This window comes from Mandrillus leucophaeus, unplaced genomic scaffold (genome assembly GCF_000951045.1).
Source record: "Mandrillus leucophaeus isolate KB7577 unplaced genomic scaffold, Mleu.le_1.0 Scaffold710, whole genome shotgun sequence".
In the NCBI taxonomy this organism is placed as follows: Eukaryota; Metazoa; Chordata; class Mammalia; order Primates; family Cercopithecidae; genus Mandrillus; species Mandrillus leucophaeus.
In genome coordinates, this window is record NW_012107698.1 from 657,375 (window position 1) to 683,187 (window position 25,813).

Consider the following 25,813-nt stretch of genomic DNA (forward strand, 5'->3'; position numbering starts at 1 on the left):
TACTCTGTGTGCAGTGTTTTAATTTATCCATGTACATAGGCAATTATCATAATTTGAAGGTCACTTTTTAGTTATTAGACTATAAGAAAAACTGTACAGAAAGTTTATGCTATAAAATTACGTCCCTAATTACGTCGTGCTCAGTAACACAGAAATAAGCAATTGAAAAGGGTCATTGCTCAGCAATCCACATAACTACAGAGTACAGCGCAAGCTACTGGTCATGATCGGAAAGAGACTTCATACAAACATCTTCACATATTCCCCAGCATTATGCCCTACCACTAAAAGGAAGGCCTATGACAATGCCATTGTTTATTTTGTGTAACACAGTCCTTCTATTCCCCTCAAAAGGTTTTTTCCTGCTATAAGATAAAAACAAGGCTGTATCCCTAAGATATATACCTAATGAAGATTATCTCAACAGAAGCTCCGATGTTTTCCATTTTTCACTGTCCTTCCTGAAGTTCACCTGGATGTTCCACAGCAATTTTCTAACCCTTTCATTGTTGATGAGCCCACTAAAAGTAGAATTCTTCAGCAACACACAATACAAAAGACACAGGCTAAAACAGGCCTCACGAATACACTTTGAAATAGGTATATTTGGATATAAATATAACTTTCTAGTCCACTATTTTTTCTAGTAACTAAACCGTAAATTTTTAAAAATGGAGGTTTTCAAACCAACGACGTGTTAAGCCCATTCTCATGACATATTCATTTAAACTTCTTATCTGCAAAACATAATGCAATAAATTATAAAAAGAAGAAAAAACATGAAACTCATCTGCCTTATAAAATGAAAACCAAGCATTACAAGACACGTAATAGCATATACTAAGCTACACATTTTTTTCTGAATAATTTTTTAACTCTTCTTGATTCTAAAAGTCACAAAAGATCAATGTAGAAAATCTGAAAAATATTCTGCTTTTAATTAATATTGAGGTTTCAATTAATATAAGGTTATTTCTAGCGGTATCTTCTCTGTTATACATAAGTATTTGGGTTTAAAATAAGCATGTGACAGCATACTTTTTCTTGAATAAAATTAGGATATTATATTTGCCTTTTTATCTTTTGTTTACTTAACATACAGCATGTTAAGTATCTATGACATTAAAAATCCTTCTAAAACATGATTTTAACAACATATTACATGGATGTGTCATGATATATTTAACCATTTTCCCTACTCTAAGACATTTATGTTGTTTCCAAACTTTTAACATGACTATCATGAAGATATTCAAAACTCATACTTCTGATTATTTTAAGATGTATTTGTTAACAGTGAATTTAATATAGCCAAAACCACCCCATCTCAAAAAAACAGACTATTCTACCAGATTTTAACCTAGTCAAAAGTCACAAAACTTACAATCACATGGTATATTCACAAATATTTAAAATAATAAAAACTTCAATGTCTAAAAATATTAGAAATAACAGGAAACAGAATCACTATTATGTTTCAGTATACACTTTTAGAAAAAGAAGTAAGTTAACTTAAACACCACACTATATACTTAAATCTCTTCCGAATGAGTCAGAGAACATAGAACCACATATTGGTACCAGAAGAAGATGAAAAATTATCAACTGCTTAAGAAAAAGAATATATCTGAGAGAATGGAAGGGTAAGCCCAGTCCAGGACCTTAGGATGATGGACTTTCCTCCAATAAATTACAAGTACTATAGATCGATCGATCAATCGATCAATCTCTCTCTCTCTCTCTGTCTCACAGAGAGCAACTTAAACCCAATTATTTTTTTCCTTCATTTTAAGCCTTAATATCCATTTTTAAACTTTCTGAAGAAAACAAGAATGTTGTTATAATAGTTCCACACATAATAGTTAGCTCTCAAAACTCAAGAAAGACTAATCTCTTAGAAGTTCAAACCCCAGGCCAGGCGCGGTGGCTCACATCTGTAATCCCAGCACTTTGGGAGGCCGATGTAGGCAGATCGCTTGAGCCCAGGAGTTCTAGACCAGCCTGGGCAACATGGCAAAACCCCATCTCTACTAAAAGTACAAAAAATTAGCCAGACATGGTGGCACATACCTGCAGTCCCAGCTACTTGGGAGGCTGAGATGGGAGGATTGCCTGAGCCTAGGAAGTTGAGGATTCAGTGAACTGTGATAATGCCACTACACTCCAGCCTGGACAACAGGCGTGAGAATCAAAAAAAACTTCAAAACCCAAACCTTGAAATGAAATGCTCAAATTTAAGATTTCAAAAATAAAGACAACTTTTCACCCATTTAATACTTACTCAGTATGGGAAAATTTTATTTCTTCCCTTTGTCTTGCAGAATAATTGAGGTTCCCACCTAAAATACAAATAAACACAATCTTTTCCACGTACGTATTATAAGTAAATTTCAACCATACACACATACATGCAACCATTTGCATAGATACACTGTATTTTAAGTAACAGAAAAAGTTATCGACAATGAAAAAGAAATGGTTTATCTACTAGAACTTTCCCAAAGGGAAAAAATGAAATTCTTGTGTGATATAAATAATCACCCCTTAATTTAAGCATTTTTTTTGAGTTTGGACTTGTGTATTGCTTCAGGACACTGTATTAATACTCAATAATAGTGAAAATTAAGAGAAATTAAAGGAAATGAACAGGTGTGGTGGCTCACGCCTGTAAATCCCAGGCTGAGGCAGGAGGACTGCTTGAGCTCAGGAGTTTGAAACCAGCCTGGGGAACATAGAGGGAGCCCATATCTACAAAAAATTTTAAAAGTAACTGGGTGTGGTGGCACACACCTATAGTCCCAGCTATTTGGGAGGTAAAAGTGGGAGGATCACTTGAGCCTGGGAGGTTGAGGCTGCAGTGAGCTGTGATCGCACCACTGCACTCCAGCCTGGGTGACAGAGTGAGGCTCTGTCAAAAAAAAAAGAAAGAAATGAAAAAAAAACCTATTTTTTTTAAAAAAAGGAAATGACCTAAAATTATTTACACAGAATGTATATTATATTCTACTAAACACATAACACTCTTTAGGAGCAAGCAGTTAGAAAAATTACTAAGGACAGCATCAAAATCTTATAAAGAACAACAACAAAAAAATGCACTAATACATACAGTATGAATTAGCAAAAGAAAAAAAAATCTGCAATTTCTAATTCTAAACCAAACATCTTGAACCTTAAAATGTAAATTATAGCTATAAATGTGCTTATTCTGATTTTTTTTAATGTAAGACAATAACACAGAGGGGCTTTAGGTTACTTTTTAAATGCTATATTTCTTTATATTAATATAAAAATAACATCTAAGATTTTATATTATAAGAAACTGATCTGGCTAGAAGATTAACAAAATGACAGCAATTTTAATAAATATGAAGGCCCAGAAAACATAATTATATATTATATAATCAAATGTGTTTCCATCATTATAAACAGAAAGTCACTACCGCATGAACTAAAGCACTGGCCCCCAAAGAGGCAGACAACCCAGAGACCCCACAAGATGACCCACTGCAGTTTAAAAAGCAAATATCAGATCTTCTACTTACCCTGGGCACGATTCACCAAATAGAGTAAGACCACAGATAAAAGTGACACTAGGAGTGAAAAAACATATGGCCCTTAAAATAAGTATTCTTCTCAATGATTCCTATGTAATCATAATCACAAAGTAAAGCTTAGACACAACCAAACCTTTATCAATTGGTATTTAAAATAAAAATATTATTCCCATTATTTTATTTTCCAAAAACACAAAAAATAAGTTACACACCATTTTCTCCAAGGGCTACTCAGCCCAGGAGTGGCAGGGCCAGAAACAAGGAAGTTGAGGCCCCTACAAAAAAGGGAGCCGATCCAGCCACAGCCCAGCCCTGCCCCTCCTTCCTCTCCCTTTCTCAGTGCTGGTTCTTTCATGGACGTACCAAAAACTCCTGCCAGCCCCCGACTGTTTATCATTTTAGAGGACGCCAAACAGTAGTCTTCTGGGGGCTTTCAGTCCAAAAATGCCAGGTCCATTTTACAAATTTTAAGTAACCAAACATTAAAATGTGATCATTAGACTCCCAGAAGCCCATAGCCAATCAAGACCTCAAAATTCATGTTTTCCCTTGGCTTTTTCCCTTAATAAGTGAAGAACACTGTTTAATTTACTTTACAATAATAGGGCAGGCCTAGTGTTTTATTATTTTGGCTCATGCCTGTAATCCCAAAGGCAGGAGGAGCACTTGAGGCCAGGAGTTCAAGTCCAGTCTGGGCAACACAGTGAGACAGCATCTTCACAGAAAATTTAAAAATAAGCCAAGCATGGTGGTGCACACCTGTAGTCTTAGCTAGTATGGAGGCTGAGGTGGGAGGATCACTTGAACCCCGCAGTTCAAAGTTACAGTGAGCTGTGATTGCTCTACTGCATTCCAGCCTGGACCACAGAGACAAATCCTGTCTCTAAAAAAGTAATGATAATAAAATAAAATAACGGAAAAACATAATCAAATGGTACAGTGCTTGCTTTGAGACCCGAATACATGTTGAACTGTGGACTGACATTTAACCACATGCTGCAGCATCAAAAATAGACAAAAAACATTTTATGACCTAATGTTTGAAATTCTTATATGACCCACTTTTTTAAACATTTATTTTTAAAACTTGATGTCCTTGTTTCTAAAACAAGCACATTTATTTATGAGATAACAAAATGCACTCAAGGCAACTCATAAGCAATTATCTGCAAATACCACACTTCAGGTATGGATAGTCTTTACTCCCTGTAAATAAAAACAAAGTTTGATAAAATCATCACTGTGGTTTGTCATTTTAAGCACAATATTGAAGTATAAAAGACATCTTGATGTGTTAAGGAGAATTTTCTTTTCAGATAAACACAATTTATATGTATTCTAAAGATTATGGACAAACGCTAATTTATTTTTATATTTCTTTCAAGTTTTCTAATGCTTCATATTTCAAACCAATGAAATTATAGGTAAAAACTAAATTACGGAGTAAAAATAAAAGTCACTTAAAACTGCCTAATGAATAACCATGAGCACTCACACCTAAATCACACCAATGTTTCCACATAGTTACACTAGGGATATACTCAGGACTCTTCAAATTGTTCCACTTTAAGTGGGAAAATGTTTTGTTTTTTTTTTTAAACTGTAAATAGTTAAAAGAGAGTATGAAACCAACTCCATCACTGCCTTTCAGGATAGGAATCTCCTGAAAAATGCCTGTGAATCTTCAGAGGGCTAGAAAGTCACCAGCTATGAAATTCTAATACACAGGCGAGAATTAGGCAAATCTGGGAGATATGCCTAAGTAAAAATAAGAACATTCTGTTATGTAGTGAAAGAAACAAAACGTTGTCACATGGAATACTCACAAGAAACACAGGCAATGAAGAACACTTCTAAAAACAAATACCCCCGAGAATCCAGTATCATACCAGCAATGATGGAAATGATGGCCAACCCAAGATTCTGAATGGACTGCATGCTACAATGGAAGAAATATAAAGACACATTGCATTTTCAAAAGGCTTCACACATAGGCTAACACTTCACTATAAATATTAGTATCTGTGAACCATATACTATTTGTGTTCAGAGATGTTTTCCACCAGGGATGACTTGACTAGATTTTGGATTGGTTTTTTCCCACTACTAGACTGCTCAAAGGTAAGGGAGCTTGCCTCATTAAGTGCAATGTGGATTCAATACCTCTGTGCTGAATGAAAGAAGGGCCATGCGAATACCAACCACAGGTGCGGTTTCCCCCTTTTGCCTTTCTGTGCCAGGGACTGGACTCAGCTTCTCACTGAGAAGCGTCACATAAACAGGCAGGGAGATTGTAACGTCAGCAAGGACCTCTTCTGGGTTAGCTTACTCCACTCCTCTTGCTGGAGGCTCTTTTGTGGCCACAACAGTATCTTAAATAGATTTACTGACTTTTCCAGTTATCTCCAGGTTCAGAGCTATCCCAGAAGCTGGATGACGACCAGATTCAGATCTGGAGTTTTATATGATAATTAAATTGACACAGCAGAGAGAGACATACACGATCCACAGTGTAAATACTTACAAGCCATATGCAGTTCCCAGCTGATGTTCAGGAACTACAAATGCCACCATTGGCCACAATGCACAGGCAAGCAATGAATAGGAGAGTCCCAGAAGACACTATAGAAAGCAATGCAGAAAAAGGTCACGGTCTTACATTAACCAAAAGATGATTTTCTTTTAATGCAGATTAGCAAAAGTGACAGAGTAGTTAACATATAAATACTCAAGCAAATTTTGTTGTGATTAGGCTAAAATTCATATTCAAAATATACAAAAAAGTCTCTGCCCTAAGAGTATCCCTCTAGTGACAGGATACACGCTGTCTTAACCACTTTCATTTGTCATCATATTATATGCATATATAACTGGCTGGGGCCCAAGATGCAGTCAAGGACCAAGTAAGAAAATAAAGGTAATTTTTAAAAAGTTTTTACCAATGTTTCAGGCAAGCTAATTTTCCAGTATTTATTAGGAGTTACAGATTAGGCAGTCAAGGCAATATTATGCTAACAGTCCATCATCCTGCCTCTGAGTCACCAATACCCAGTAATCACCAACAATGCTTGGTAAACCTCACCTTATGCTGATTGTTCCTTCCATTAAAAAAGAAATATTGTGATTTAAACTTAAATAAGTATCACTTACACCTATCAGATTGGCAAAGATTAAAACAATGACAATGCCCAATACTAGAAAGAGTACTAAAAAAAGTCACATTTGTATATTACTAAAGTTATAAATGGGTAGAAAGTTACTGGAGAAAGTTTCACAATCTCTACCAAGATGTTAAATATGCAAACCCCCTGCTGTAGCATCTCTACTTCTAGGAGTCTGTACTGTACCTGTTGAACACTTCTACAGAATTCCCACCCACTGCACAAATATTTATGTGCCAGATGTTCCTTTATTAACAGGTAGGAAACACAGCACTAGAGCCTCGGGTGTTAAAAATGATGTTTTGAGGAACAAAAACAAAAATTTGAATTCATTATCATTTTTAACCTACTAAGCAAGTCAAAGAAAAAGAAGAGTTACTGGTCCAACAGATTTTTGGTTTTTTGCCATCTATGATGGAATGCTTTCTTTTAAGTCACTTATTTTAGAAAAACAAATGGGACTAATAAGCATTCTGGCTTTTATAAGGCTACTTTATTTCAAATTCTCTTTCAGCACTGAAGTTAACTGGTTAAATAAACCAAATGAAATTAAAAGACACTTTATATGTTAATAATTCATAATTATATCTTAAAAAATAATTATTTTGTAGGAATTGGCATCAAGTCGTCATTTCCCCACTATTATAGGCCTTGTCATCTGAATTTGCTGAGCGTGCCTACTTAGATGAACGTGACAGACTCCTTGCTGAAGCCCTGACCCCACCACGTGCTAACACAGACGTTACCATAGCAATCCAAGGATTCCACATCGTAAAGGCCAGCATCATGTGGGACACAAGAGTGGCTGCTACTGCGCAAAGAACCCAGATGATGTTCTTCCCTGTTTTATCCACCAGGAGCCCAAATACTGGGGACATGGGAGCTGATATGACATATACAACACTGCCCAGAGAACACATAAGACATTTCATGAAATGCAACACAGCCAAACATCAGTTTCAAGAAAGTCCTGAAAATATCAGGCAAAGCAAATCCTAACTTATTTAACATTCTTATAAAACGCTCATCAAAAATTATAAAAAGCAGTCCAAGACTTCTTTGGTTTTCCACTAATTTAAACGTGGCCACTCAGGATTCAAGTCCCAATGTAGTCCTACTTTTACACTTAAACAATGTTAGGTCACATACATCTTTTTTGCTTCTTATAACATTTGGTTATAAAGACCCACACTTCACATGCAATAGACACTTTAAAAATTAATTTTAAAATACCTGTTAATTGCACTTGCTGCCTGGGAAGAAAATCCAAATTTCTCTGTAAAGAAAACTCTAAAATTAAAAAGACAGAGAAATTAGCACATTAGAGAGAAATACTCTGTTTTCAAAAAACAAAGAGTTGAATAAAAGTAACTCAATTTTAATTAGCTTTTTTCTTGATATTATTTTCCCACTTTATTTATATTCACCTTCAGGCAATCTGCTAAACTTCAGTATTTACATTAATGTTTACTGACTAAATAAAATACGATGCTTGTTTTTTTCCTTCTCTGGTATGCAGCAAGCAATACACACACATTTTCAGAAAATCAAATATAATACTGCTTAAAAGCAGTACTGAATGGATTCTTTGCCAAATAATAAATAGGGTTCTTGTCCCAAATTATTTAAAAGGACAGCCTGACCTTAAAGGGTACAAACCATACACCTGCACAAACACAATCACATTGCTCTGCTTAAGCAGATGCCAATGCAAAAGGAGAGAGTAGAAGATAAAGCAAAGAAGAATTTGCTTTGGACCCAGAATTTAAGTCTGGCAGAATTACAGTCCTAATAAATGGAGATGTTCCCAGTCACAGTGCACCAATAAACAGTCTCCATTCTCAGTAAGAGCCTTTTAACCAAGGAATAAAGAGGGAATAAAAAAGAATACTAGTCTAAAATCAACTATTAAAACAAATCAATATTATGAATCAAAAATTATTAGGTATTGAAATGGTTTGGCTGTGTCCCCATCCAAAGTTCATCTTGAATTGTAATCCCCATAATCCCCAGGTGTCATGGAAGGGACCCTGTGGGAGGTAACTGAATCATGGTGGTGGTTCCCCCAAGCTGTTCTCGTGATAGTGAGTTCTCACGAGACTTCATGAATTTATAAGCATCTGGCATTTCTCCTGCTGGCACTCATTTCTCTCTCCTGCCACCACGTCAAGAAGGACGTGTTTGCTTCCCTTTCCGCCATGGTTATAAGTTTCCTGAGGCCTTCCCAGCTCTATGGAACTGTGAGTCAATTAAACCTCTTTCCTTTATAAATTACCCAATCTCAGGCAGTTTTTTATTAGCAGCAGAACAGTGAAGTAATACAGGTATTTCTTCAAAAGAATAATAAAAGTATAAAACCAATTACTAAACCTTAAGCTAAACGAAAACGTATGTATATCCCAGGATCTAAAGTAATTCCTGTGAAAATATAAACTATAACCAGAGAAGCAAGATTTACTGCTTTAACAACTACATTTATGTGATTGAACTCTCATGATAATTTAGACAAGAAATAATGGAAACATAGAGAATACTCACTTCCCAAGTCCAATAAAAGGGAACACAGCAACATAATAGCAGACACAGATGATAAATATGAGCCACAGGGGTAAGGAGAAGTCCTTTACATCAGTTAATTTAATAACTTCACCTTAGAGAAGAAAAGGAAGACACTATCAGCATAATTTTGCATACCTAAGGAGCTTTCATCTATAGTCAAGATTATTTTTTAAAATCCTGTGGTTAATCTTTGCAATTCAGTTAAAAAAAAAAAAAACAAAAAAAAAAACACACTTTTCATTTCTGGGAAAACTTACAAAGACATAAGAAAAAGCAAAACCTAAGACTGGCATCTACCTGCCCTGCTCCCTTCCAAGAACAATAACCATTTTGCAAACACACAAAGTACAATCGAGAACATAAATTCTGCCAAAAGATTTAAGGGGAAAAGAAAATATATCTAAAAATTTAGAAAAGTGGAAATCAATTTGGAAATAAAAAATAAAAATTATGTCTTAAACTCCACCTGGTTTTACAACACTTCATTAGGAACTTATCTCATTGCAAAATCTCACAAAGGCCATAATTCCCCGAAGTCCCATTCTTTCATTTAGACTTACCTGTTTTTCCTTGTTCTTTGTGAAGGATTCTCTCTGCTCTCTGATCCAAGTAGGCAAGAGCCAAGGCACAGATTAGTGAAAGAATACATGTTATACCCCCTAAATTAAAAAAAAAGAAAAAAAGAAAGACAGACTTTGAAAAGCGAACCAAACAGAAGGTTCCTAAAGAGAAGTATGTTACATAAATAGCAGAAAACAGCAACTGAAAGGGATGTCACATAAAGACATGACAAAAATCCACAATTACTAAATCAGGACAAAAGAGGAAGAATACATTTAAATACTCAGCAAACAGTAGTAGCTTTTACTGCATTATTTCACAGTCCAAAGTTAAAGATAAGAAGGAAAAAACTAGAAAAAACTAGTCTAGTCCTGTAATGCAGAATACAGACTGAAGAAAACTGATGAGCAGCTACTGAATTAGTCCTCATTTCTTCATTCAGTCTAAGCACCAATTGTCAATGGACACCAGGTAAAAAATGATGAAGCCAAGTTAGGCTCTTTAACTCTCTCTTCCTTCCGATGTTTTCCCAGAGTCCACGGCCTTCGCTCCCACCCTCTGGCAGCCCAAGTGCCCCATCCTCCCAAAGCGCAGTACTCTCAAGATCTTTCCTGTGAGATCAGCATTTCTCTCTAATACCGATCTCACATCACTATAGAAAATCACGATAAAGAGTGAATAACGATATACTCCTCAGGAAGAATTTCCAAAAGAAGCTTAATAAAATAAATGAATCTTTAATTGGCTGTCCTACTACAGCCTGGTTGAAAATTCGCTGAAATCAGCGTCAGTAGACATGAGCTCTAACGAGCTGAATCACCTTGGACATGGAACATAAGCTCTCTTGGATTCAATTTCCCCAGTTTTAAATAAGAGGATTTGACTTGATGATGGCACAGGTCTTTTCTGGCTCTAAACGTCTTACTCTAAAATTCCCCATTGTGGAGGAAATTAGATGGAATACTAAGAAACATTTAAGAGTAAAAAAGAGGTTTTAAGTAAGGCAAAGGATTTGAGAGGAAGACTTTGAAAGAATCTTTAAATATGCTTGCCTGTTTAGGATTACCACTCCACTGCCTTCTTTTTACCAGGCTGTATGGATCAAGGAATTATAAGGAATAAAACACAGAAAGACAAATACTATTCATATGTGGAATGAATATATATATAAAAAATATTATATTATTCAAATGAGAATAGGAGAGAGGAGGACAGGGAGAGATTAATCAAGGGGTACAAAGTTACAATTAGGAGGAGTAAATTCTGGTGTTCTATTGCACAGTAGGGTGACTATGGTTAACAGTAAGGGATTATACATTACAAAGTAGCTAGAAGAGAGAGTTTTGAGTGTAGTCACTACAAAAAAGTGATAGATGCATGAGGTGATGGATATGCTATATACTCCGATTTGATTGTTATACAATGTATCTGTGTATGGAAACATCAAATTATACCCATAAATATGTATAATTATGTGTCCATTTAAAAATCGGGGAAAAAGGGAATAGAAGATGTGCACATCTTGGGCACAGAACTTTCACCCTATCATCACACAGGTCTCTCTAGAGCCCTGCAAACAGCCAAATGCACACCATGGGGTTCAATGAGACAAACTGCCTGCCCAGAGAAAAAGCAGAAGTGGTAAACCTAGAAAGCCTCGTGTCCTTCCCAGTGACCCACACAGCAACTAGCACCACAGAGCCTTGGCCAAGAGAACTTAGGGACAGTAGTGACCTATACAATCTTGTTGAAACAATTGTAATTTTACAGAAAAGAAAACTGAGACACAGAAGGTTAACTTCCTTGTCCAAGATGACAGAACTAGTTAGAGCTCACATTAGAGCCCAGGGCTCCTGACTCCCAACTTAGTAGTTTTTCAACCATATCGTATCACATCAGACTTCCAAAAAATCTAAGCTCTCCAGGCACACTGACTGAAAAGGTCAGTATTTGATTAAAGAAAACAATTCTCCCTTATGCTATGGACATTTTTTCGGTTTGGTTGGTTTTTTGTTTGTTTTTGTTTTTGTTTTTTTTGAGACAGAGTTTCGCTCTTGTTGCCCAGGCTGGAGTGCAATGGCGTGATCTCAGCTCACCTCAACCTCTGCCTCCCAGGTTGAAGCGATTCTCCTGACTCAGCCTCCCGAGTAGCTGGGATTACAGGCATGTACCACCATGCCCGGCTAATTTTTGTATTTTTAGTAGAAACAGGATTTCTCCGTGTTCATCAAGCTGGTCTCGAACTCCCAACCTCAGGTGATCTGCCCACCTTAGCCTCCCAAAGTGCTGGGATTATAGGTGTGAGCCACCGCTGCTATAAACTTTTAATTAACATCTTACCTGAATAAATTCTCAGGTTGTCCTCAAAGAGTTTTTACATACATAATCTCTTCGTATGTATGAGATGCAAATGGCAATATTAAAGTAGGCAACAGGCCGGGAGCGGTGGCTCACGCCTGTAATCTCAGCACTTTGAGAGGCCGAGGTGAGCGGATCCCCTGAGGTCAGAAGTTCGAGACCAGCCTGGCCAACATGGTGAAACTCTGTCTCCACTAAAAATACAAAAATTAGCCAGGCATGATGGCGGGAGCCTGTAATCCCAGCTACTCGGGAGGTTGAGGCAGGAGAATTGCTTGACCCTGGGAGGTGGAGGTTGCAGTGAGCTGAGATCGCGCCACTGTACTCCACCCTGAGCAACAGAGCAAGACTGTTTCAAAAATAAAAATAAAAATAAAATAAAGTAGATAACAAGGAATAAGGCCATCCATTTTAAGAAATTTTAAATCCATTTTTAGAAAGTGGAAATTAATATACAAATGGGGTAAATGAGAGCCTACTTCTAGTTGTGTCAAAGAGTTCATTAGAACCATGGAGATAACACTATAACCAAAGTAGACACAAATTCCAGTGTTCCTTCCTCCCTGCTACGATACTTCCTATGACAAGCTTTCAGGAGAAGGGAGATGTGGGACATGGGATTCACTCACCAATCATAAGTGTGATCCCAAGGGTTGTGTGACCAGCAGAACCTAACAAAGCTTCGATCTTAGAATACAGCCATCCCATGAGGTTCATGTTTACGGTACTTCCCTAAATGAAAAGGGAAAAAAATCAACAGTGTTTTCAATCATATATACCTCTGCTTTATTCAAAAAAAAGGGATTTGAGGTGGCTCAGAAATAGGTATAATAGGATCCAAATTAAACAGGAGGTAATTTCCTTAAAAAATACTACAAGAAAAAATTGACAAACCAAGATAAAGCCACAGATAATTACCACAGGGAAAAAAAAAGCCAATTTATTAGAAACTGCTAGTATAAAAAAATAACATAGTACATGTAGAACTTCCTACCAGCCAAAGCAAAAGTGAAACATGAGTTATAAAATCCAGCATATCTAAGACAAAAATATGTCAGTAACAGAAAAAGCCCAACTTTTCCTGGCACTGAAATCTGGGGAAAAACATCTTCCTCTGAATGTCCACAAAGAGGACAGTAAAAGTTATAATAGATGATTCTTCATTCATTTATTCATTCACTGAGCAATTACTGAGCCCCTATTACGTGCCAGTCACTGTTTCAGGTATTGGGAATATAATAAAGAATAAAGTGGCCAGCCACAGTGGCTCATGCCTGTAATCCCAGCATTTTGGGAGGCCAAGGCGGGTGGATCACAAGGTCAGGAGTTGAGACTTGCCTGGTCAACATGGTGAAACCCTGTCTCTACTAAAAATACAAAAATTAGCCGGGCATGGTGGCACACGCCTATAATCCCAACTACTCGGGAGGCTGAGGCAGGGGAATTGCTTGAACCCGGGTGGCAGAGGTTGCAGTGAGCCAGTATCACGCCATTGCACTCTAGCCCGGGCAACAGAGCAAGACTCCGTCCGAAAAAAAAAAAAAGAAGAAGAAGAAGAAGAAAGCATAAAAATATCCAACTTATTTTGGTTTAAAAAAAAAAAAAGTAAAATATCTAGTATATTAAATATTGACAAGTACTTTTAAAAAATAAGAAAAAAAAAAAGCTGGAAAGGAGAATATAAAATTGGGAGTGGAGGCCTCCCAACTGAAAGTGACTTTGGAGTGTAAACTTGCAGGAAACGAACTGTGGGGATATCTGAGGGAGGAGCACTCCAGGACGAAGGAAGAGCCACTGCACAGGCCCCAAGAGGAGCTTGCCTGGGAGTTCAAGGAATGGCAAGGAGAGCAGAGGCTGGAACAGTGCAAATGGAGAAGGGAGAGGATGGGATGAGTTCCCAGTGAGGAAATAGTGGGAAGGGGAGTTACAGGAGGACTTTCAGTTTTTATTCTGTGTGAGATGGGAAGCCACTCGGGATTGAGTAGAGAAGTGGCATGATACTTTGACAGACTCATACTGGCAGACTCACCCTACATTCAGAACAGACCACAAGGCAAAAGCAAAGGCACCAGTTAGGGAGTTATAGCAATAATCCGGAACAGAGATGATTGGGCCTAGCACTAGGTGGTCAGCAGTGGGCACAGTGGGAAGTGGTCAGAGCATAGATATATTTGCATATAAATTACCCTGAGTTTCTAGAAGGGAATCTCAGGGGCTTCTTAGAGGCACTTTAGGGATTATGAGAGTGGTAGGGAGATCTTGAGGTGAAATGAGCCAGATCTCAGGTAGCCACCTCAGTTTCAGCCAATGCTGCTCAACTTTTATCTGATTTATGTATTTAGGATCCATGTAAGATGATTTTATGATCAAAACGGCCAAGAGCTATTCCATTATAGGGCTGCTGGGGGTGACATAGGTTCCATCTTTTTTGTGCTTCTCTTTTTCCCTATGCAGCCTCCAGAATGACCACAGAGGTCCTGACTTTACCTCTCCATGATTTTTCTATTGCCTGAGCTTTTGAGTTTGATTGCATTTAGACACCTGAACTATTAGTATATACCATATACCTTCAATGGACTTCTCATTTTTCCTAGTATTCATGTCTTAGCTCGCGATTGGAGATCCAGCACCCTTCCAATTTTCCTTCACTATTGTTACTTGAAAACTCATTATTTCAAGAAACATTTATTGGGCACTTGATAAGCCAGGTCATGTTATTTTATTTAATAGATATTTTAAATAGTTAATAGAGATTTTAAATAGTAATTTAATAGATATTTTGGAATGAAAGGATTATTAACGCAACATCCTGTCTTTGAGGAATTTATATATACATACATATATATATATATATGTGTTTTTTTGTTTGTTTTTTTTTTCGGTGAGACGGAGTCTCACTCTGTCACCCAGGCTGGCGTGCAGCAGCGTGATCTCGGCTCACTGCAAGCTCTGCCTCCCGGGTTCATGCCATTCTCCTGCCTCAGCCTCCCGGTAGCTGGGACTACAGGCGCCAGGCACCCGCCACCATGCCGGCTAATTTTTTTTGTATTTTTAGTAGAGACGGGGTTTCAGTGTTAGCCAGGATGGTCTCGATCTCCTGACCTCGTGATCCACCCACCTCAGCCTCCCAAAGTTTTGGGATTACAGGCGTGAGCCACCACGCCCAGCCATGAATTTACATTTTTGATGATATTAAAGAAAGCTTCCAGTAGGTCTCTGTTTACCTTGTTGTTCATTTGAGTAACACCATTAGCTAGTATTTTATAAGAAACAGCCAAGTGAAATTTGCTACTGTATTTGCTATGAGAATATTGTTGAAGGCATGTACATTTCACAGTCTTCAATAGTGTCTGGCCTATCAATAGTATTTCAAGCAGTTGACATCCTCTCCACCTTGATTTCTTTTCTTGGGTTTTGGGATACCACAGCCTGTAGTTTCACCCTTGCCTATCCGCCCATCCCAGTGGAGCGCTTTTGTTGGCTCCATCTCCATCTTCTCAACCTGCAAATGTGGGAAGTGCCCCAGGGCTTGGTAACTGACATCATCTCTTTTCTTTCAACATCCACACTCTTGGTGATTTTACTTACCAAGTTTTGCAATTTTAAGTAGCATTTTCCTTGCTCCTGAACTTGTATCACTTGTCCAGATTTTTCCCCTGAGTTCTACACCCATATATGCAACTGCCTACTCAACATTTCCACTTGGACGAATGGCAGGCACATCTAACCTAACATGACCAAAACCCAGTTGCCTTTAACTGAAGATGTGAAAACTACAGCAGGAGCTGGTTTGGGGGATGGTGCGCAGAGTGTCAAGCACTAGGTTACAGTGCTTACAGTTGCTTAGGCAAAACTGTGCAGTCATCCTGACTGCCTCCGCCGTTTTCCCCCACACTCTACATATTTTCCATTAGCAATCCTATCAGCTCTCTCATCAAAAGAATATACATACGGAGAGAAAGAGAGAAACTTAAAGCTCCTCAGAATGCAGCTTAGTGAATTATAGCTAACTTAAAATGACACAGAAAAGAACCTGATGTTCTAGTAACCAGAATGAAGTCAGTTGAGTCTTGCTCAACTGATTTCACTTCCTTCTTTAAAAAGTTATTGGACAACTAGATTCACAAACTGCCACAAACATATCTTGACTTGCACAAGACTCGTAGTGAAGCTTTGGGAATATCCTTATAGGTAAAATTTAGAAAACTTGGAAAACCACAAGATTTACCAAAGAACTACAAATTCAAATATTTCGCTGTTTCCTATCAAAGTGATAAAGTAATTTTTTAAAAGTAATTAATAGCCTGTACTATCAATACTACAATAAAAGGGATCCTCTCATATCTCACAGATGGAGATGTAAACGTCTCTGAAATGATAATGTGGAAGTATCTCTCAATAGTCCTCAGATGACCTAACAAATACTCTGACTTACTAATTCCATTCCTAGCCACTTAGCCTAAGGAGACTAAAAGAGATGCATAGAACTTTCACAGCGAGAGTGTTAGACTATAGCACTATTTATAATAGTGAAAAATCAGAAAGAACCTACATGTATAAAAATATAGAAATACTCACATATTATATTAAAATATTTTTATATTGAATTTCTTATTCCCTGAGACTATGTTGTATTTTCACGACACTTATTAAAAGTCGAAGAGTCTGCCCGCCTTGGCAGCACATATACTAAAAGTCAAAGCTTGAAAACTGGATGTTTAGTGGCAAAAAAAAATTTTTTTTTAACACTCTATTCATGGGAATGAGGGAAAAAAACCTAATGGGATTTGGGACTGCCAACACACCTTATAGTCTGCATTAATAAAAACATAATGTTGTCTTTACAAAAATTACAAAAATTAGCTGGGCGGGGTGGTGCACATCTGTAGTCCCCACTACTCTGTAGGCTGAGGTGGGAAAATCACTTAAGCCTGGGAGGTCGAGGCTGCAATGAGCCAAGATAGCACCACTGCACTCTAGCTTGGGCAACAAAGTGAGACCCCGTCTCAATCAAACAAACAAACAAACAAAACCCATAATGTTTTTCCCCCTACATAGCCTCTAAGACCAAACCTGAAACACCATGATTATCTCTAGGTTCCAAATACAAACAGGAGTACTGGCTAACTGAGATAAGTTCAGAGAGGCATGAGCACCACAGTAAGGGAGCTGAGATCTATGTCATATGGCTCAGACAACCACAAGAAATGAGCACATATAACCAAGAACTTAAGAGCTGTCTACAAAGGAGCAAAGCGCTGATGCACAGCAGAGGAGGTAAACTTTATCTACAGACAGCAAAAGTCAGAGCCATCAGTAAAAGCTACTCGTAAAGGGAGGTTTCATCGCTATGTGAGGTTATGCTTCATAAAGTTCATTGAAGTAGGTGTGCTGCTTCATCACAGAGCAAGCTTGCAATCCCTCGAAATATTGCAAACAGAACCTGGACAGCCATATGTGGAGAGGTTCTAGCAGGCATGCCAAAAATGGGTAAGAAATTAGACAACAAAACTTACAGGATCCCTCCCTATGCTCAGATTCTTTGAACTAATGAATGTACATAGCCATTTTAGACTGTTTGCTAGATGAAATAAGGTTAGGAATGCTTTACTCAAGGTAAATGCCATGCTGTGTTCTAGAGAAATCCATAAAAGTTAATATCTAATTTACCATACACAAATCCATTTCATCCTGTGATTTTTAAGAGATAACTATAAGATTTAATCTTTTGCTTCCCATTTGGCTTCATCAGGCTTTTCATTATACTTACAATTCTAGCCATGCTAAGTTGAAGTCCAAACACCAGGTTTAATTCTTTGCCTTTAAACCAGCTCACAGCATATGTATTCTGGGCAACTGCTAAGGACTCTCCACCAATCCTAAAAATAGGAAAAAAAAAAAAAACAGAAGTCACAACTTTAAAGAAATACTACAGTTAGCATGGCACTTCTCCTATCAAGAGATAGGGTCTCTGTCCCCTCCCCTTGAATCCAAGTGGGCTTGTGACTATTTCAACCAATAGAATACGGTGGAAATGAGGCAGTGTGATCCCAAGGCTCAGTTATAAAAGGTGACATCATCTTTTCACTCCGACCCTCGCACTTGGAGCCCTGAGCCACTACCCCCATGCTGTGAGACAGCAACCCACAAAGAGAGGCCACATGTAAATGCCCCAGTCAGCAGTCCCAGTGTTTGAGGCATCCCAGTCCAGGTGCCAAACATGTGAGTCAATAAGCTTTCAGATGATCTCAGCTCCCACCCTCCCATGAATCTTTCCAGCTGAGGCCCCAGACACTGGAGGCAAAGACAAGCTGTCCTTGCTACACTTCGTCTGAATTCCTGCCCACAAAGTCCGTGAGCATAATGAAATGGTAGTTTTATACTGCTAAGTGTTGGAGTCACATGATATACTGCAATAATAACCATGACAGGCAATAAAAGGAGTCATCTTGGTTACGACATTACCATCGATATTATATAAAATGCAGATGTGGGAAAAGTGGTCCGTGCTTTGTGAAAACATAAAAACTCACACTTTTCAGAACAATATGCAAAGCTCTCCATCAATCAATCCCCCCATTCACTTTCCATATTCAACACTCTCCTACTTCCTGGATTTTAATTTTCCTTCAGTAAGTTTCAATATTTACGATTCTCCTCCAAGCACCTTCAGTTAGGAGCTTCCTTCCTCCATATCCTTACACCGAGGCCACCTCAGTATTAAGGACTAAGAAAGACTCTTAAGACAACTAAGAAATAGTCTTATTTCTTGTGACTCTGTCTTAGCCCAAAAATATTTTCCCTCTCTTCTGCTAATCCAAATCCTGTACTTCTATCAAGGCTTACTTCATCTGTAAGGCCATTTCTGACCACGTTTCTGTTTCTGAATCCCTGTCATACCTTTACATACATTCTGCTTCCTTCTCTCTCACTTATGGTACTTGTTGTGGTATGTCATCTGTCTACGTGCTCCTGATACCTGTGCAAAGCTTGAATAAGTTATGCTTTTAAGACTGAGTCAGTTCTGTCATCTGGGTCCCTCAGGGCAGCAAGCCCAAGGCTGGTCTCAGAATAGGCTTACTGAACAGACAATGCAATTCAGGTAGAACAACTGGTCTATAAGAATTCACACAAAATAGTCAGCTTACACATATTGTGATCATTCAAGCAAAGCTCTTGGACAGGGTTGAAAGGACCCTCACATCACACGCTAAGAAAGAGTGAAATGTCCATTAGTCACCAACCTAGAAATCGATGGTCTATACTTTTCTAAATGTGTTTCAAATCATAGTCTTTAATACAACAGAACAGGCAAAATGTCTGGGAAAAATATCATTTCTAGAGAACTATTTAATACTCAAACCCCACACAGAGTTGATTAGGACCACTCAAAATTGTTGCATATTTTAAAGGAAAACTAAGACAACTAAGAAATATTCTTATGCATATGAAGCTAGGTTTCAAGGATTTGAAGTAATTCCCCAGAAGAGACAATGTTTTTTAAAGATCTTTCATAGATGAACACTAAAACAATAATACATTAGGATAAATTAAATTATGCATAACTTACCCAAATACAAATCTTCCAAATTCCATCAGCCAAAACACATTAAATATTCCACCCAGAGCAAAAACAACCTATAATGTAGAAGTTCATGTCAAATCAATGAAAAAGTAAATTCAAGGTATTAAAAAGAAGCAAAAGGAATGTGATAAATCTCAACTTCTACAATGGTTTTAATATTCCTCCTTAATAAATCTGTGAAGTTCAAATATTAATGTTCATTTATTTCAAGGCTTAAAATAGACTATGGATTATATCACATGGGCATTTATGGGTTCTGCTTAATTAAGCTAGATATTAATTAAACACATCTTTGCCAACTGAATTAATTAGATAAGAATTTATAAGTCACTGTCAATCATCAATGAATGTTTTGACCTTCCTTACCTGTCCAATGCAAACAAAGCAGCTAAAAATGATTGTGCCCCATCTGTTTGGGAAAGAAAGAATGAGAATGAGAAAGAGAAAGAGAAAAAAAATCTTAATTTCTGTTTACATTAGTATTCGTAATCACAAAGTCCTTTAGTAGTAATTCATTTTGGTTCTCTTTGCCCCCTCTGCATTTCCTCCAAAGAAAGAAAAATAAAGGGCTCATCTCCCTCTGAAGCCAGCAACTCTCAGGCCAAATGCGAATCTACAGAAGTCTGGACTTCTAAGGGGATTTCAGAGGCTTCAGCAATGGCATATATTAGTTTAAATCATTATCATCGCTTAAATAAAGCTAATCAACTAATCTTCAAGAAGTTCCCAGGGTCAAAACTATTTAAAAATGTAAATTCTTTAGAAAATTTCCATTAAGAGTTTAGGATTGATTCCAAGGAATTTTACAGTAAGTAATTTTAAGTGGTTATAATTCTTGATAACTAAAACCGATATTTAAAAGGACAAATATCAACCATGTTATACAAATCTAACATCCCACAATCTGGACATCTGATTAATGTTGCCCTAGAATAATAAAAGGCCAGTATTAGAAGAGTCCTTAAAGGCCATCAGGGTAAACCATACCTCTTAAACTTAACTCTCTCTCAAGATGCTTGTGAAATGGCCATGCCGTGTTCTACTGAATGTTCTCTAGCACTGGAAAACTCACTATGGTCCCAAGACACTTTTTGTCATCTCCTGCCAATCTGACCAAGCAAACTCCTCATATTAAAAGGAACCTGTTTCCCAGAAGCTTCAAGCTAATTCTCTCTCGAGACCAAACAAAATAAATTTAATTCTTCCTTCATATTCTAACTCTTCAAAAATTTGAAAGGTTAGTCCCCAGGTGTAAACTCTTAAAGTTTCTTTAATTTTTATCCACTAGACAGGGTTTGAAGACCTTTCATCATCTTGGTCTCTGCCTTCTGAAAATATTCCCAGTTAATATTCCTCTTCAGTTTCACTAACAACATACACACAATAATAAGGACGAACAGTGGCAAAGCTTACAGTGTTATTCCTTCCTCAGCATCTAATAGAAGTGGTCACAGAATGTTTTATACCCCAAGGAAAGCAGAAATAGAAAATCTCACTGGGGCTGGAAGAAGCACACACTACCTACGTGCCAGATACTGTACATCCATCCCTCACTTAATCCTCATAACCACCTTGCAAGGCAGGAATCATCTATATTTTAGCAATGAGAGAGCTGAAGCTCAGGAAGCTGCAAACAGCTCAGAACAGCCAGGAAGATGACCAAGTGGCAATGATGGGATTCAGAACCTGGTTTATCTGATTCCCCAGGGTGAGTATAATTTTCCTATAGATAACTGATGGTTACCTTATACCATCAGCATTTTCTAGTCCTGACCTTAACTGAAATACCAAGTTTCAAAAACCAATTCCAGAGATACAAAAAATTGTTTTTTAAAAACTCATGCAAATTATCATAGTTAATACAGAACTTTATTTCAGTTCTTTCTAGAAATACCTTAATCTAGCTCTGTATTTTTCTAACAGTCAGGTAAGATTTACCCATAGTTTCTTTACAAGCTTACCGTATTCCAAATACTCGGTCTATCAAAAAGCCACCAAAGAAACACAAAACTACATTGGGCCAAGAATACCAGGCATACAGCAGCATGAATTTCGTGGTATTCACTTGCATATCCTATATGAAAAGAAAATAAAACCATTTTTTCCCAAACAGTTAAGTTTAGCAACTAACAAATCAAAATATGACAATCTAAAGTGGAAAGCAGTTACATTCTCCTTTCTGTAAAGGGCAAGTTTTTTTTTTAACCATTTGTAAGTCTCACTAACTTCCTTGAGAATCTCATGAAAGCTATGGCCCCTGACCCAGAAAAATAGTCACACCTGGGAACCCTGGGAACTTCTTGAGTTCACATTCCATTTCAGGGGCTTCCTGGATTCCAGGATCAGACACTCTGCTACAGGGGCCACTTCTGTCTATGTCTTCTATATACTACCTGCATTGGGACTTCACCCACATATACAAGGATAATCTCAGCCTATCCCTACCTACTCTACCCTCTCTATCCCCTCAAGCATGCTCCTCCTACTTCCTTTCTCTTTCATTCTAGAATGAAAAGGGCCAACCTATGCATTTTCCCTGTGCAAAGGTTAAAAAGAACCTACAAAGAAAAGAGACTATCTAAATACCTAAAAAACTGTAAATCAAGTATGTTTTTACAATACAAAACTAGACTAAAAATCCTGACATGGACAATCCTCTGCAATCAGTATCCACATTTAAAAAACAAAATAACAACTAAAACCTATTTAAGAAGGCAAAAAGCTATCTTACCAAATCATTTGTCATTCAGTTGACTAAGCGCTGGGAGAGTAAAATGCAAACAAAAACCTGCTCGTATTTTTGACAACACTGTGGAAATACCACATTATTATTTATCTAAGGTCTGAAACAATTTCAAGTCACATATGTGCTATAAATGAATTGTTCGTGGTAACTCATTTCAACTGAGTTTCAACAGATATCTATCTGAATAAATGGGCTGAATAAAGTTCAACCCCTTGCAACCTGTGGATCTGGTGACTACAGATGTCAAAATAGATTCAGTGGACACTTCAGATTAGGCCACTTGAGGGTTGATAATGCCTCCACCGCTACACTTGCTCTAAAGAAAACAAAAGAAACAAAGGTGAAAAATCAACTTACTCGTTTAACTTGAGTCTGAAGGGCAGCAGGATTATCATAGCAAAAATAGCTGCCTAGAAAAGAGCAAATACTTTGTAAGTAATAATACTTTCCATATAAAGGTTTCAAGTTGCAGTTACTACTGCAATTATAATTTTAAATGGTGATACTATGGGTTGACACTACAGAAATATTTCTGAACCACTTCCTTATCCACCAGTATTTTCTAAGTTATATCAAATAACTTCCATAAATTAGTAGTGTTCATACACAGCAAATATTGGGAACCTGAATTAATAAGTCAACAATCAACAATTAAATGTTTTTCTATTTTACTTTCATCATGCTTCACACATACTGTTTTATTAACATCTTCATGAAGCATCTATATTTTATTTCCTTATTTACAAACACACGTACACTAAAAACTTTACAACCTCATCAGTTTCCTAATAATGTTAGCTTAAGGACAAAGGAATGGAGTGTAACCATTCTTACAAAACCAATATTTGAAACAAGTTCTCTAATTCTACAAACTACCCCAAATCAAATAATTTAGTGAATACAGGGCCAGGAATGAAAAAAAAAATGAAACTGAAAATTCTAAAGGATTAAATTAAAGAATGTCTTTGGGGGAATTGGAAAGAGAGAAGTAGGAAGAGATCTGATCATGCACTCAGATTTATTTTAAAGATAAAATAATTGAGATTCCTTGGTAGGCTGTAAGATAATGTTGTCTCCATAGCTCCACTAACTCTACAAGTACACGAGGCTATTGGTTCTAATGACAATAAAAAATTGTCATTAGAAAGGTATGAATCTGGCTTCTGAAATCTAGACAGATAACCAGAATTTACCAAAAACTGTCTGCTTGAGTAGGGACAATTTTTTTAAATGTTTTATTGTTGTTCTTTCTTTGTTGTTGTTGTTGTTTCTAAACCCTGCTTTAGTCGCTTTTAAGGATTCAATGTCCTGCTTTAAAGCTAATGGATGGGCATCATCTTCTAAAAACAAGTGAGGGGGGTGAAAAAGAGTTGAAAGAAAACCAAAGCCCAAAGCATCCTTCATGTCTACTTATATGTTCAGCAGTAGCATTGTTATCCACTATAATGTTCTTAAACCTGCTGATTACACGGGCTCCAGCTAGCCTCCTGAAAAACACATTCATACCAAATTAACATTAGAATATTTGCTTAATAAATTAAAAACCGTAACATAGGAAGGAAAATTGTTTTCTAATTATCAAGAAACTGTTTTCAGAGACATCATCAGATTTCATAAGTGAAACCAACTACTGTCAAGACTACCACACGTCCAGTCCAATATGATTGCTTCACAGTGGCAGAGTGGAAGATTAAGAGAATAACATCCACTCACTGAAGCTATCAGCAAGACACACTCATACATTTTCTCAAAGAGGGTTAAAAATATATAAAAGACTGCCGACGAAATCATTTATGTTTTTTAAACGCTGGACAACATTGTAAGACTCTGTGTCTAAAAATAATAATAATAAAGCCGGGTGTGGTGGCGCCCGGTCTGCAGTCCCAGCTACTCGGGAGGCTGAGGCGGGAGGATTGCTTGAGCCCAGGAGGTGGAGACTGCAGTAAGCCAGGTTCACAGCACTGCACTCCGGGCTGGGTGACAGAGCAAGCCCCTGTCTCACCTAAAACCAAACAAACAAAAGTCGTTTAGGATCAGTTAAAGCTTTCTGAATTTCCTCTGACCACGTGTGCCAAGAGAGGAACCTTGAAAATCTGGAGTTACCTTCATATCTATGGCCTCAGGGGCGAGTCGCTAGCCCCTGGGGCTTACTGAAGAGCAAAGGAGCGCGACAAAACTTGCCCAGCTCAGCCCCTCGACCTCCACGTTCCGGACGCGGAGTAACTAGCAACATCCACAGGTGTGGCTGGAATCGCAAAGGGCAAAATGAGGAGGCCCAGGCGCTTAAGGCAGAAGCTGCGCTGAGGCCCCGTGGCACCAGTGACCACGATGACGATCTACCTCGAAGAGAAAGTCGGGAACTCCTTAAAGATCAGCCCCAACCCACCCGGCCGGCTCACCGAAGCCAAGGAAGCACATCAGTAACAGCACCAAAAGCCGGTGCGCCAGGCGACTGGGGTCGCAGAGGGCCGGCAGGGCCCCGGGGGCGGCGGGGGCACCCCTGTCAGCCTCGTCAGGGCCGCCTGCCAAGAGCGCCCGCGCTTCCTCATCCTCCTCCTCCATTGCGCTCGCAGGAGACGGAGAGAGGAAAGCAGTGACAACCCCAAGCCCCACTAGGAAGCAGCGCCCGCAGAGCACAACCAAGACGGCGGTCACATGACTCCGGGCGTTCACGTGACGCCCCGGCAGGTCACGCAGGGCCCCGCCCATGTGGGCGGCCGCGAGCGCCGGGAGCCTGGACCCCGCGAGCGCCGGGAGCCTGGACCCGGCGAGCGATGAAAAGGCGTGGTGCGGTTCGCTTTCCCTGGGTGACTGTGTTGGTGTGACTGAGGCCCTGGAGGTGCCCACTTCCAGCTTTCCACTAATTACCGCACTGTCTTTTCGCTTCCTGCCCCGCTGACGCGTACACCTATTTCAGACTCAGCGCAGCTCCGCGGAGAGAAAGTGCGGGCCTCCCTCTCGGCTCCACACCAGACTCCGGAGTGGTTCGACCTGCGCTGGGGTAGCCAAGACGCGCGCTGCCCTTCTCCCGGCACTGCCCTTCCCAGCGTCTTTGACCACTCTTAATACCCGCAAACTTGGTTGGACAACTTCTGATGTGTCCAGCCATGTGTCACGTACTGGGAATACAAAATGGAATGAGGCAAGCTCTCTGACCTCAAAGATTTCAGAGTTCAGTTAGAGAAATCGACAGAATCTAGTACTTTTAAAACTCAACATGATGAATGAATGTGGTGAGAACAGCGGCAGAAAATGGCACTGAATTCCACGGAAATATCTGGAAAGG

The 25,813-nt window shown here is 38.4% G+C and overlaps 1 protein-coding gene across 4 annotated transcripts; it reads right to left on the reverse strand.

Moving 5' to 3' along the window:
* On the reverse strand, positions 1-25,813 carry MFSD1 (major facilitator superfamily domain containing 1). Of its 4 annotated transcripts, none has more exons than XM_011965013.1 (16): positions 24,927-25,813; positions 22,885-22,937; positions 21,743-21,855; positions 20,148-20,190; positions 19,767-19,834; positions 17,967-18,075; positions 12,826-12,928; positions 9,838-9,936; positions 9,257-9,368; positions 7,952-8,008; positions 7,465-7,621; positions 6,082-6,179; positions 5,384-5,496; positions 3,546-3,593; positions 2,282-2,339; positions 1-737 (listed from the first exon to the last, which is right to left on the reverse strand). In XM_011965013.1, exons 1-16 carry the CDS (start codon positions 25,234-25,236, stop codon positions 734-736), a joined length of 1,545 nt encoding a protein of 514 aa, XP_011820403.1. In that variant the 5' UTR covers positions 25,237-25,813; the 3' UTR covers positions 1-733. The 4 variants fall into 4 exon arrangements, with proteins under 4 accessions (XP_011820403.1, XP_011820405.1, XP_011820406.1 ...); XM_011965015.1 differs by having other exon boundaries at positions 24,958-25,340; XM_011965016.1 differs by lacking the exon at positions 21,743-21,855 and having other exon boundaries at positions 24,927-25,340.